The sequence below is a fragment of the Dermacentor variabilis genome, chromosome 11, assembly GCF_050947875.1.
Source record: "Dermacentor variabilis isolate Ectoservices chromosome 11, ASM5094787v1, whole genome shotgun sequence".
NCBI lineage: Eukaryota > Metazoa > Arthropoda > Arachnida > Ixodida > Ixodidae > Dermacentor > Dermacentor variabilis.
The window spans coordinates 51,133,426-51,148,135 of NC_134578.1; the positions used below are offsets into that span (position 1 = coordinate 51,133,426).

The 14,710-nt window shown below is 45.2% G+C and overlaps 1 protein-coding gene across 2 annotated transcripts; it reads left to right on the plus strand.

Moving 5' to 3' along the window:
- Positions 1-1,799: 1,799 nt before the first annotated feature.
- Positions 1,800-14,068, plus strand: LOC142564266 (uncharacterized). Of its 2 annotated transcripts, XM_075675200.1 has the most exons (7): positions 1,800-1,955; positions 5,178-5,301; positions 5,787-5,940; positions 8,674-8,798; positions 10,435-10,529; positions 13,002-13,085; positions 13,917-14,068. In XM_075675200.1, the coding sequence occupies exons 3-7, from the start codon at positions 5,815-5,817 to the stop codon at positions 14,066-14,068; spliced, it is 582 nt and encodes a 193-aa protein (XP_075531315.1). In that variant the 5' UTR covers positions 1,800-1,955; positions 5,178-5,301; positions 5,787-5,814. The 2 variants fall into 2 exon arrangements, with proteins under 2 accessions (XP_075531315.1, XP_075531316.1); XM_075675201.1 differs by lacking the exon at positions 5,178-5,301 and having other exon boundaries at positions 1,809-1,955.
- Positions 14,069-14,710: the final 642 nt, after the last annotated feature.

Genomic DNA, 14,710 nt, shown 5'->3' on the forward strand with positions numbered 1-14,710 from the left:
CAGCCTTCTTTGGCGTCACAGTGCAAATAGCGAATCACCTAACTGTCCAAACCTACAGTAATGACTCGAAAAAGTGTGCGAAACAAGTCTAAATTGTGGGATTGACGTCACCAGCATTCACAGTGAGCTACGAGTGACGTTGAAATGGAGCACCCCTAGCAAAACAGTTCGTTTTTTTAATTAGTCAGCTTACGTTTACTTCAATTCATGCTGCCGCTACGGCTACGAGTCTTTCACTTCGTGTAATACTCTAACAGGTTGCTATTGCATTCACTGCCTCGCCTTTATGGCAAAACTGGGATATTAAAAAAAAAGAACGCAGCGACAAAACGTCAGGTTCTTCAGTTTCAGCGACTGTACACAAGTCACTAAAGCCCCAACAAGAGCAGTTGAAGCGAATGAGCAGGGAATGAAACTGATAATCCCAGTGAACACACCGCTTAAAAACACGCACTCCCACAAATCTGAGCGTAATCGGTACACGTCGGTAAAAGCACTGCCAAGCACAGTTCAGTCGGTTCTTAACATGAGAACAATATGAATGGTGACACCATAGAACAAGCAAAGGTGTAAAAAAATAAATAAACAACTCGTGTGGCAGAAGTGTTCTGCACAGTCCTCGGGAAGTCCTCGGGTTTCTGGATGTATACAGACGTGCTTTCCAGAAAACGCACACACAAAACTGGCTCTTTTGTACAGTCAAGACAGAGGTTCACTGGGAAACGGAGACGAAGTCCACAGTTGTAGAACAAGGACAAGGGGTGTCGCTGTGGAGCCAGTGTTTCGACGAAGGGGCTTGCCTTCGTGGGGGAAACAGCTGGTTTCCTTTGCAGCACGAATACAGGTTACTGTCATCATCTCCAATGCGGGACGAGAATTAGCGCATGCACAAACAAGGGTGAGGGAACTCGGAATCCTTAAAAAACAGGATACGCAATTTTTCGTAGTGATAATGAGGGGAACACAGACAGCTGGGGGACGGGATGGAATCGTGCTGCCTGTTCTTCCAAGTGGAACAATCGTATGGCCATACTATATTCGACCGCATCTTTTTAATGCTCGTTCTTATTTAAATAGCATTCTTGGCATACTCTCAACCAGCGCAGATTCTTCTCGGCTATTTAACCTAAAAAAAAAAAGATAGGGCGATCCAAAAGTTAGTGGAGTCTAAAAATATGTTCCATTTGATCCCACGGGTACGTGCCTCTGAGTATGTTCTGATATAGTTTTTTTTCAGAAGGCTGCCTTTAGGCATAAATGAACATTCTTGGCAATAAGTTGGTCCACTGGACATGTGCCTTTCAGTACACGTGTCATACATGACGTGTTTCGGTTATTCGCACACTTCGATAGTCGTCGTGGATAAGCCTATTCGATATTTATTTATTCTACTATATGATGACTAGCACAGTTCGCGAAGAACCGAGGGGACGTATAAGTGACCACAGATATCGCTTCGAAACTAAAAACCAATGGCATCAAAATGCAAGGAGCACCTCATCACAAGGAAGGAGTAAAGGGAGAACCGGATGAGAGGGGTGGGTTAGAATAGAACAATTGGCGACAGTACGATGTGAAGAAAGAGTCGGCCTCAAACTGTCAGTTGTGACGAATAATCACATCTCTTACTTGACGGTCGCAGAATTGGTGCTGGCGCCTGAATGCCGCCGTAGCCCCTTCATCTGTGCGCCTACAATGGCGGGCCTGTATTCAGGATGCCTCCTATACGTTCCTGCGATCATACAAGAATGAAGCTTTTAGAGAGGAAGGTTTAAGAGATCACAGACCATTGTGATTCAGCAGTCGTCTATAACGAGTAGTTAGTGCAAAACAAAAACATAAGAATGGTAGTACACTTGGAGACCGAGCGAAATAGACTTATGTTTTGTTAACACGCCATTCAATAGGTAGTGTGGGCTTGGTACAGTCCCCACTGGGACGTGGCGTTTCCTACGGTAAGTCACGAAATATTATGGTTACTTCACTTGGGGTTGTGGTGTACTGCACAAGTCTTCAAAAAAAAAGTTATCGCGTTACAATTCCCAAGCAAAATAAGAGCTGTAAATAGTGTATGAACTAGATTTAGAGATACTGCTGCGTCTGCAGCAGACACCCGTCATCGACTTTGTAGCTTGCCCTGGGACAAAGACAGTCGAAGAAAGGGTAGTGAGAGAAGTTAAGAACTGACCAACCTAATGACCATGAAAGATGGGCCACGGACAACGCGTTCTATAAGTGACTTTTTTGTCTTCATGAAACTGGCTTGCATGCTTACATGTAGTTTCATTCTAAGATTATGCCGCGTGTCTACACAAGCGAAAGAAAAAACACTTCAGCATAGTGTTATTGCATTTTGTTCACGCCCACTTGATACGGGGGAAACTGAAAGTGAATACACTTGTTTCTTACACTGTCAAGAAAACGCGAACACGAGTCTGTATTCATAAAACGTTTCAAACATTGGGTACAGCATGCACTGAGTGGTCTCGTGAATGAATACCTACGGGTAATTGTCCTCCCCTTTTTAATAGTGCATGGCGGATTTTCTGTGCACCATTTGAGCACAGTAGGTAAATAGAAGTTGTGCAAGGACCTCAGTGATGCCATGCTTCCATACCCATGTATCGCTTAACGCGCAGTGGAGGTCAGAGACAAAATGCACTGAAGAGAGTTAAAACAATGCCTAATAAATAACCGAATAAATCTTTCTTTATCTTCAAACTGCGTAGCAATGCTCTTTCAGAGCAAACCTGGCTGGAACAGAAACACTTGCTGGTACATTGGTCCCATGAATACTTACTTCGAACGAGACCGGCAACGATAGAATGTGATTTCCTTCACTGTTGGGATCCAATACTTTCATGGAACATCTTCGTGCGTACCATCAATAAACAGTTACCTTTAGAGCCACGGGGAATAAAGTACTTACAAGTTCACAACACAGGGAACGCAAATTATGACGTTGCCATTCTCCTAGGTCTCCAGTGTATATGGAAGACACGAATCCAGGTGAGGCATGCAAACGTCAACGTAGGTTCTGCGCTCGATGCTTTTATCGAGAGTGTCGCATATATAACAGAAACAGACCGGAAACAGTCTGAACCTACTGAGTGGATTGACGTAATTTACATGGTGATTGAATTTTAGAAAAAAATATTAAAATAATTTGTCTGTCTCATAGCGGTTGTCACGTGTTCTTTTTTCACCCATTTCTGCGAGCTCGTTGTAATGGGCCAAACGAAGGCAATAAAGATAATAATATTTGGGGTTTTACGTGCCAAAACCACTTTCTGATTATGAGGCACGCCGTAGTGGAGGACTCCGGAAATTTTGACCACCTGGGGTTCTTTAACGTGCACCTAAATCTAAGCACACGGGTGTTTTCGCATTTCGCCCCCATCGAAATGCGGCCGCCGTGGCCGGGATTCGATCCCGCGACCTCGTGCTCAGCATCCCAACACCATAGCCACTGAGCAACCACGGCGGGTAGGCAATAAAGAAAAGCAATACATAAATGCAAATGCGCGAAGCCGCCCCATGTATAAAAAAAGCTAATCAGTGACGCTACAGCGTCACTTATTTGTGTAGTCTATATATAGCGTCACATATAGCGTCACTTAGAGCATCACTTATAGCGTCACTTATAGCGTCATTTATAGCATCACTTATAGCGCCACTTATGGCGTCACTTATAGCATTACTTATATCGTCACTTATAGCCTCACTTATAGCGTCACTTATAGCACCACTTATACCGTCACTTATAGCCTCACTTATAGCATCACTTATAGCGTCACTTATAGCCTCACTTATAGCGTCACTAATAGAGCCAGTTATAGTGTAACCCGACGCTATAGCGCCGGATTACATTGTGTCTGAGGAACACGTGCAATGGAACAATTTCATCCTGAGGAACAATTTCATCCACCGTCGGAGGAAATTGTTTGCATTTTTTTTTGTTCAAGGTCTCGGAAAACGGTTAGACACACACTTATCAGAACGTGGGCGAAGTATTCTAAGAATGCTAATTACAACAATATTTTATAATATGTTGTATTTTCTGTTTCTCTCTTCACCATGTGCTTGCCCTCACAGTAAAGGCATGCGAAAAGTACAAATTTTGCGACCGGATAGAACACGAATCAAATAGAGCCAGAAGTGAATCGCATACTTTTCGAACAGTTTTAGAATAACCAACAGACATTTTCACAAATATTATTTGCCAGGTTCACATTCCTATCGTCCATAACGTTTGTAAGTTTACTTCATTACGCTGCACGCTATGAAGCGTTTTTACTAAAACACAAAAAAAGCATCGGGAACAGAGAGGCAGTTCGTTCGCATGTACAGGACAGCTAGCACAGGGCGCTTCGAAGAGCGCCATTGATCGCTGTACAGCCGACATATAGCCTGGTCCAAGATGGATCGTCTCATGTTTTGAAGACTGTGCTATGCACGCAGGGTTAAAACTTATTCTGATTTTGCTCCACTCGTATGACCGACTGAGTACAGCCTAGGAGATTGAAATATTAGAAAATTCGAAAAAATATTCGTTTTTGGGAATCCTGTTCAATTCGAAGACGGAATCCAATAGGACGCTATTCGATTCGTTACCTGAATGTTTCGAATATTCGCACACCTACTTGCAGCTTTAATTTTAATCTTAATGTCTCTCCTTGCTCGTCCTTTTTTGTACGGACGTAATCCCCAGATATCCGGATATTCTCCTCGTATTTGTCATATATATATATATATATATATATATATATATATATATATATATATATATATATATATATATATATATATATATATATATATATATATATATATATATATAAACCCGCCGTGGTTGCTCAGTGGCTATGGTGTTGGGCTGCTGAGCACGAGGTCGCGGGATCGAATCCCGGCCACGGCGACCGCATTGCGATGGGGGCGAAATGCGAAAACACCCGTGTACTTAGATTTAGGTGCACGTTAAAGAACCCCAGGTGGTCAAAATTTCCGGAGTCCTCCACTACGGCGTGCCTCATAATCAGAAAGTGGTTTTGGCACGTAAAACCCCAAATATTATTTTATATATATGTGTGTGTGTATAAACCTACCCTTTCACCCCTGACGAAGCTCGGTTAACGAAGCTCGGATATCAAATCAAATCAAACATGTTTATTTTGCAGGAAGAATAAAAAATTTCCCTGCGGGAGGCAAAGACGAAAGGCGAGAAAGCCTGACGAGGTCTTGGCCCCCTGATCAACAAGACAGTCTGCACCAGTTGACACGACGCAATATACACTTCATCAAGTACAATGCGCCTGATTCTCTACATCGGATCACATACGTATTCCTTTATACATGTGTATGAGCAAAACGTGAACAAGGTGAATGCAGGAGCCTGCATTCACCTTGTTCACGTTTTGCTCATCGTCTTGAATTTCCATCTCCCGCATTCCCCTTCTTTTCTCTGGATTTATACATGTGTAGTTATATATATATATATATATATATATATATATATATATATATATATATATATATATATATATATATATATATATATATATATATATATATATATATATATAATGCAGAAAAAGACTACGACGTACGTTGAATAAGCACAGTATATTGAACTGACGTTTACTACTGGCGCCAGCGTGATTTCCTCCGCCATAACTATATATACATACATTAATATGTATGTATGTATGTATGTATGTATGTATGTATGTATGTATGTATGTATGTATGTATGTATGTATGTATGTACGTACGATCACTACGCACAGGGCCCCCGTCAGAGGATAACGTCGAGCCATGAGTATTGCGACAAAGATGCTGCTGTTGGTCCTCTTGGTTGAAATGAGCAGCGCAAGGGACCCCGAACGCCATAAGGACCGCTGCAAAATGGTGAAGAATGAGGAAGAGTTTGATTGGAACAAGGTATCGGACTCGTTGTTTATTCGCTTGCGATAGCCTTGTTTTTTAGCATAGTTTTATAGCGCACATAGTTCGTCAGCGCCTGGACCAGCTCTGTCCATAGGCGGCAGCTGTGTTTTTTTACAGCTGCAGAATTTTCGACATGTTAACACTAGCCTAGTGGTGCTACACTGACGCTACACTCGTTGAACATGAACTATTTCGAGTCACAATAATCCTTACTCCACTGGCATGCTGCAGTAAAGACGTCTCGGTCCATCGTGAAGCGGTTCCCGCCTAGGGAACCAATCGAGGCTATACTGTTCTGGACGCTTGCGAATCCTTCACCATATATTGTCGAATTCCGCAACTTGAGCCAACGAGACAGGCCAGACAGCAGCCCCCTGTAGCCAATCAAAGCTCACAAGATGGCGGATTCGACAACATGGCGGAATCCGCCATTGTCCTGAACGGGACACCCCCGGAAGGTTACGAATTCTACCACGTCGGTTCAATTTCTTCGCCTTGACGCTTTTATCCAACACTATGGAGGGCAAAGCCACTGTGTGAGACCAATCGGAGAAGACATGAGGACGAGTTGGACAATATGGTTGAATTTGAAAACGTGCAGAACAGCTTTCGTGGTACGCGAGGAACGCGGTTAAGACTGAGTCTTTCGTGGCGAAACGTGCAATGATTTCGCTTTTCGCAACAAATGCCTCTCACGCTCTCCAATGAGAAGATATGTCTTTCACAGCGATGGCTGCCAATAATGCTCGGAGTGATGTTAAAGATGAGCGTTAAGCAGCGTCGGTGAATTACACTTCTGGAATATACCGCAAACATTTTAGGTTTACTTTTAGTAGAACCTTGAATAGCCAGAAAAAAAATAGAGACAAAGATTTGGGACGCTTGTATTCGTAGGACTGAATAGCATGGGGAAAACTCGTATGCTGGAACCATCACTTCCCGAAAGGTTCGTTTGGTTAGATAGTAACCCGTTCGAAATTGATGGTCAAGATTAAATTATCGACGACAATAGGAGTCACCTTTGATATGCTCTTTAGCTTGAAGAGAAAACTTCAGCTCGGTGCCAATTCCGACGCTGCCTATTAAAATGGATTTAAAAGGAAGAACTACTTTTATGACACAAACCCCTTGACTAATTTCAATCGATGACGTAGTTTTGGGAAGACCGAGATAAGTCCTGAGCGCTTGGGCTTGCACGCTCTGGAGTTTGCGAATATTCGTAGTGCTAGTTTTTCCTAGTACAGGTAAGCAGTACCGCAGGAAGTCCAAAACAGTGCTTTATATAGTTGCAACATTGACGGTACTGTTGCACCCCAGGACTTCCCGCCGAGAAACGCAAGAAGGTCCACAATGGCGGCCAAACGCTTTGTCATGTACGAGATGTGAGGGCTCCAAGACAAGTCATGATGACGCCAAGAAATCGGTGCGTTCGTCTATATCGTATAATTTGGTCATTAATCCGCAAAGCATACGGGGCCATCGCTTTGCGAGTAAAAGCAACGAGTGCACATTTCTCAGCGGAAAGCTCCAGGCCTTGTCTTCTTAGGTATGTTGACACAGCCGTTGAGGCTTTCTGAAGTCGTGCGCGGACTTGTACACGTGTCACGCCTGAAGCCCATATGCAGATGTCGTCTGCATATACGGAGAGCCGAACGGTTTGCGGCAACGAATCAGCGAGACCAACGAGCACCAGGTTGAAAAGGGTCGGGCTGAGTACCCCGCCTTGAGGTACACCACGACTGGTATAGCTAGACGGCGTTAGTCCGTCTTCAGTCAAAATAAAGAAAGATCTTCCATTCAAATAGTTGCATATCCAGCGAAAGGTGCGTCCACCAATTCCTACAGCTTCTAAGGCTCCCAGAATTGCATGATGATCTACATTGTCGTACGCACCTTTAACATCAAGGAATAGGGCCGCAGTGATTCGTTTCAGATGTTTCTGGTGTTGTACGTATGTTACCAGGTCGATGCCGCTATCGACGAGCGGCCACGTCGAAACCCAGCCATTACCTCTGGATAGACGTTGTAAGATTCCAAGTACCATTCTAACCGTGTAAGGATCATTCTCTCCATTACCTTGCCGACACAGCTGGCCAGTGCTATTGGACGGTAAGATGACAATTCCAACGGGGATTTGCCAGCCTTGAGGAGTGGAACAAGCCGACTGGATTTCCACGTTGTAGGGACCAGGCCGTCACGCCGTGATGCGTTGTATAGGCCAAGAAGGGCATCTCTGGCCTCTGGGCCAAGGTTTGCAAGCGCAGAGTGTGTGATCCCATCGTGTCCCGGTGACGTTCTTTATCTTAATGCGTACATCTAATGCAAGCACACGGTGTAACCCTTGGAATAATTTACGTAAAGACGCTGCAATGGTTTATGACATGTAGGATGCACCATAATCAGAAACGCACGCTTGTACATGCGTAGACCATTATGAAACCTAAGCAAATTCACAAATCATAGCCGATTTTTCTTCCACGTCCCGCGTTTCGATCAAAATATATTCGGTTTTGCAATACATTTCCAGACTACTTGTTGTGCTCTTGCTGAAAGTACTCGTTGAAACTTTTTGGAGAACTTTTAAGCAAAATCGAAAGAAAAAAGATATTCAGGAGAGTCTAGCCGTTTTCGTGCGTCGTTTCAGAAGAAAAAACGGTCGCAAGAAAAAACTGGCAAAGCTTCTTTCATATCTTGGCTTTTTTCTGCGCTTCCCTCCACTTTCCGCAGTTCGCGGGAAAAGAGTGGATGGTCGCGGTCGATGAAATTGGAGCGATCAGTGGATCCGAGGTGCCTGAGTGCACTACGCTCACATTTTACCCGAAGAAAGGATACCGGCTGCAGAGAGAATACAAGTAAGTGGAATGAGTTTTCCGGCGGAGAGCCCCCTTTCATTTGACGAATAATTTTTCTTTTGCGAGTGACCCCGTTTTGCCGTATCAGGTATCTGGATTTCTTTAGCCTTTTTGGTGGGTGGATCTCGGCGACGGTGCAGTCGAACAATTTAAGCAGTCCGACGCTCTTCGTACACCTCTCACGCTTCGCGCACTGCTCACGCGATAGAGCTCCGAGCGCAGTGACTACACTCCATTATTTACCCTAAATCACTCGGGAACACATTGGAGATCTTTAGGTTAGTGGCCCCTAGTTCTGGCGTACGCAAGCAGCTTGCGGCCCCTAATCTAAAACTGTCTATTAGAAAGTTTTAGAGAGTTTTAGAGAGTATTAGAGAGTTTTTGCCCTCTAATCGAAAACTCTATATTAGAGAGTTTTTGTCCCCTAATCTAAAACTCTCTATTAGAGAGTTTTTGGGTTAGTGGACACAAGTGGCTTGCGTACGCAAGAACTAGGGGCGACGGTACTGCGCATGCGCACACTGAGGCGTCGAGTGGGGCATTCAAGGGCCCAGCATCTGTGTGAACATGTTGGTTTTGTGAGCATTTATACTGTGTGAACCTATGTGTTGCCTCTGAACATTGCGTTTGGTGAGCATTTATGCCATGCGAGCTCTTCTGCTGGGCGAACATTTGTTTACATTGCAGTACTGAGACTTAGTACGCGAATGTTCGTTCGCGTGTTTCTTTTTTGTACAGTTTGGTGATTGTCGACAGCTTTCCGACGATAACTATCACGTAAGAGGAGTAGCCGGCGCCACACATAGGCACCAACATCTCATTAATTAATTGAAAAGACGTAGGGGTCTGCGCATGCGCAGTACCGTGGCCCCTAGTTCTCGCATACGGAAGCCACTTGCGTCTCCTAATCTAAAGCTCTATATTCTAGGGTTTTAGCTTAGGGGACGCAATCCGCATTCAAGCGTTAAGGGGGGGGGGGGGGCAGGATGGTCGTGACATTTATTGTCGGTATTCACGCTCTTGTGTGCTCGGTCTGGGTTCTTTCGTGTGCCTGGCGGTTTTCCTCCCCCAACGTTTGGATGACACTTGCATGCCCTATAATCTAAAACTCTTTGCTCGACTTCTAGTTGAGGTTATAGTGCCTTAAAGCTTTCATTTGTGTGTTTCACTAGAGCAGTCATCGTCGCTCATTCGTTTACCAATTTAAGGTTGCGGAGATGCAGGTGACAGGCTGCACTTCTTGTTAATATTTCAAATTCATAATTGATTACTTCATTAATTTATTAATTTGTTTCATTTGGGCGAGAAAGGCGTATTCCGGTGACTGGCGGAAGCAGCTTGGAGAATGTTTGTCATCGTTGACTTTCTCCATTGTGTCTAAGCTTTTTTCGTGCTTTCAGTTTTCTTTGTCCTGCACAGAGGAGCAGCAGGTACCAATAAAGACGCCAACCTTTCCCTCAAGTTTCATATAGATAACAAAGGACAGATAAGAACTTGAATGCAAAACAAAAATTGATAAAGTTAACAAACAGGGCGTCTTATACGGGAAAACGCCCACGTGCGTAACAATGCTTTTAATAATGATAATCATTCCTAGCCGTGTCAAAGAACTCAGCTGCAGGAACGTTTTCTGCAGTGGCTCTGCTGATCCGTTCTACACTGACAAGGAGAACGGTACCTTTAAAGATCACCGCTTCTTGATAATGGAAGACTTTTGCACTATTTGTGACGGTAAGTTCATTCCTGTTGTGTGCCTGTAGTACGAATACTAGCGGGTCAGGTCGAAAGGACGGAGTCCCGATATGCGCAAGTAATAAAGCAATAGGTTTTCTGGGTATACTACCCCGTGTTTCGTTCTTTTTTCTTTTTTTGTCGGGGGGGGGGGCAATATATCTTAGGGGGAGGGTAGTGCCACTCCGTAGCAGGAGGAGGGAAACGAGTGCAGGCTAGTGAGATAGTAGCGCCTATAGACCTTTTCATCGGGCGAGGAGGATAGGGCGAGCGGAGAGCCTTTCCTCCTCTCTGGCTTGGGCGATCCGGCGCGGCGCTGCTTGAAAGTATTGCTGTTCGCGTGCTGCGGAACGATTTCGGAATGTTTTAGATCGTAATTCGTGAATTTTACGCCACGTCCGTTCATATAAGGTCGTCAGGGAAGCCTTTCGGTGCGTCGGTAACTACTGCGGGCAGAAATATGTCTTTGGGGCGCAAACATGGGACGCGCTTTATCAGCCGCAGTGTCTGTATGTGTTGTGAACTGTTTTGCTTATATTGGTTTTTAATTCAACAAAGAAAACCAGTGTCTCTGTATTACCAGCATTAAATGGTTCACTCACTGTGATTATCTGTGATAGCTGTGGTTATCAGCTCACTGTCTGATCGCTTGGCGTAGGGAGCAAACGTAAAACATAAGAGCGCATGCTCGTGCACGGCCAACCTATAAGGCACCCACGAAACATCTGAGCGGCAGGCGCTATCAAATATTTGTGATGCACCGGCAACGCTCTCACGCATTTCATGTCTAGTAGGCTTGAAATTACCATATGTACATGCTAGCCTTCCTCAATGAGGCCGATGGTGCTGCTCAACACAACGATCACTGCGGTTGGTGAACCAGCACGATACATATATAAGCTATGCGCTTCGGCATTGACTTTTTGGCATGCGCACAGCCATAATATATGAGAGGGATCGCATCAAAAGAATGCGATGGTTATTTTTGAGGACAAAATTTCCGTAATACGTGTGAGTGCGTCGTAAAGAACGGAACGAACACAACCAAAAAAAAAAAATCAGTTATCGTCCTCTTTCTCGAAAAATTAAGAGAAAACGGGCTAACGCCGCAATACGACCTCGCATGGTCACGCCGCACAACGTTTAAAGATATATCACCGCTGCTGCCGGATGCTTGGACCATGCGGTATATAGAACAAAGATATATGTAATCCAGCACTTACCACTGCTTAGGACGCTCGCGCAGTTCGTAAACAGTCCCTTTGCTGGACAAGCTTAATTCAGACTGTAAGGTACGCCGCTATTACTAGCCAAAACTATTTTATTCAGAGGCGGAAACCTCATCCATCGAACCAAGTAGTCATGTAACCTGCAGCAAAGAGTTTGAACGCTTGTCAAATTATAACATCACACCTCCTATCGTAGCAGAACGCTACTCACGCTGTTACGATCGTCGCGTACGTTTCATTGCTCCTAAACCGCAGCTTAGAAATAGAGGATAATAATGCAATAAGGTCACATTAGTGAATGGAACATTCAGAAATACACAATTGATCTCCGAGGCTGATTGTAGGCTCAAATATGCGCGCAAACATCGCGCTGCATGTTCCGTCCACCTCAACGCCAGCAGAAACTCCGGCCATGACGTCTTAAACCACTTCAGCACGTCTCACAGAACCATTTACCACGTAGAAGACGCACGCCATACTAAACAGACCGCAGGAAAGCGAAAACAAACGCGAGAACCTACAGCGCTTTCACACAAGCCAGTATGGCGCTACTCATAGGCGGCGCCCCTGCGTTCACAATATGGCGGCGCCCACGAAAAAAACGGTGTATAGGAGAACAAAGGATTCAATTGGGGAGTGCTGTATGACGTCATACAGCTATAATCGTCAAGGCATGCCTCCTCTGACGTCATTCATCCGTTCCCTCTGAGCCCATCTGCCCGTTGGCTCATGGGAAACAGGCCCTGGTTGGTTGCCGCATCTTTCAACGCTCTGTTTGATGCGTGGCAGCTCCATGACCCTCGATTCGAATGTCTTCCCCCACTCCACGAAGATCATGTTTTATTGGCACCCCCTACGAAACGGGGCTGTCACAGGTAGCCGTCTAGCCTGATTGATCTGATCGGGTAATCAGTAAATTTTTATTTGGCCGCGAACTTTGCCCATATCTCCTTAATCTATCTTATCTTCTTGAAAACATCTACATCAGCCTTGTATAGTTATACCGGGTGTTTCGGCGAACACTTTCGAATTAAAATAAATTGCCTGTGGCAGATTGCAGACAGTTCTCGTCAATGAGCTGGTCTGTACTCGAAGAGGTGGACATAACTTGCGCAAAAGAAATGAAACGCCTAATCAATTATTAACAAAAATATAATTAAGTTTTTAATTAATTACATTACGGCACAGTTCGCAAGGCGGATGTTCGACGCTTGACAGTTTCTCCATTAATTGCATTGCGCAGAAAGAGACGTGGCAGAATACGTGGAAATCTTGGGCACCGATTATGAAAACTGGGCCGTGATAGGGAACTGCATCGAGAGCCACGGTAAGTGGACTTTCAGAAACGTTCCAAGCCAATTCAGATCGAGCGCTGGCCGAGCAGGCATTTGCGAGAATGATAATGCAGAAATTTCGGCTGGTTGAAAACGACGTTATTCGGTGTTTCTATAGTGGTTTTATGGAAGCGGAAGTACGGCAAAACCGCAAGTATTCACGGAAAACGAATACCAGAACTTTGTAAACTGCATCTGCTAAGCGTCGGAAGCGGGAAATTCGGCGGGGGGGGGGGGGGGGTCTAATTTCTATGCACGAAAAGTATCGTGGTGTCTTCATTGATTGAAGACACTACAATACTTTCCGCGCATAGAAATAAGACTACGAGGGAGATTATTGAGGCCTACTATATCAGGAAAAAAGGGTCGCTTTGTGTAAGGATGCCATCGTTAAACTTGTATGACAGCGAACTTGAGTTTTTTAAGCCGCCTCACAGCGTAGCGTTAGATTACAGGATTTTGTGTTTTTGCCTGCGCACTGATAATGACGCCATCGATGGGAGAGCACGCGACAATGGGTTATAGTGCATAAGTTTGTGTATGGGGGCTTCGAATAGAGTTAGTTGTGAGTTCAGCGCTGAGCTGGTGTGTTCCTGCCTTCTGTCTTCGTCATCTTGCGCTTACCTTCAAGATTTTCAACGGGTACCAACTCACCCAAATGTCGATCCTTCGAAACCTAGACATCGCTGTAGATACTCTGGCCTTCGGGCAAAAAAGAAATGTTCTGCGTTTGTGTGCACGTCCAGATATACGCGTGCACACCCTCTCAAATATTGGCAGGCGCAACGCAAACTCATACTTCTCTGAAATCTCTTCTTTTACAGACGGATGGTATCGAGAATTTTCCATTCTGCTTAAAAAAGCCAAGGCAGGCAGCGTTCCCGGCGGCGTTGTAGAAAAGTCCAATGACGCACTGAGGAAGAAAGGAGTCGCGGACAAGATCAAATGGTTGAAGACGGGTTGCGTACTGAACTGACAGCTAGATGCGGAAGAAGATGGCGTGACCATGACGTCATCAAGAGGCCGGCCAACTTCGCTCTCGCGGCGTAGTAATAAAGCAGCGGTGCACCTGCACAGTCGTTGCACCGGAGTTACCAGACACGGCCGTGGTGGCAGAGTGGCTGCGCCGCGGCGTTCTGCTTTCCGAGCGCGAGGACGCGGGTTCGATTCCCCGCGTCTTCGGTCGCACTTTTTTTTAAATTTATTTGTTTGGACAAGCAAGGAGGTACATGGTTGTAGCGAAAAACAATGGGAAAAAAGCTGCAGAGAAAGCAGCTTGACTGGCCGTTGATGGACGCGGGGGCGCCATGCGAAAGCCTTCGTCTATTCAGTTCAGGTGGACGCGCTATAAGACTCCCCCCCCCCCCCCACCGGTTGTTGAGATAACAAAGCAGAGATAAAGAAAGAAAGGTGCACAGAAGATTTCTGTTCGAGTAAGCAGAAGCTCGAATTATCCGGTAACGAATAAAGTGCGGGGAAGAAAGAGAGCCGGCAAGTGAGAGCAGTGTCGAGCGAATGAGCGATTGTGCGCGACGGCGTGAACTCGCGCGCGTCTGTGTGACGAAAGCAGCGAGACGACGACGGCACGACGACGGCACGACGACGACAACGGCGATGT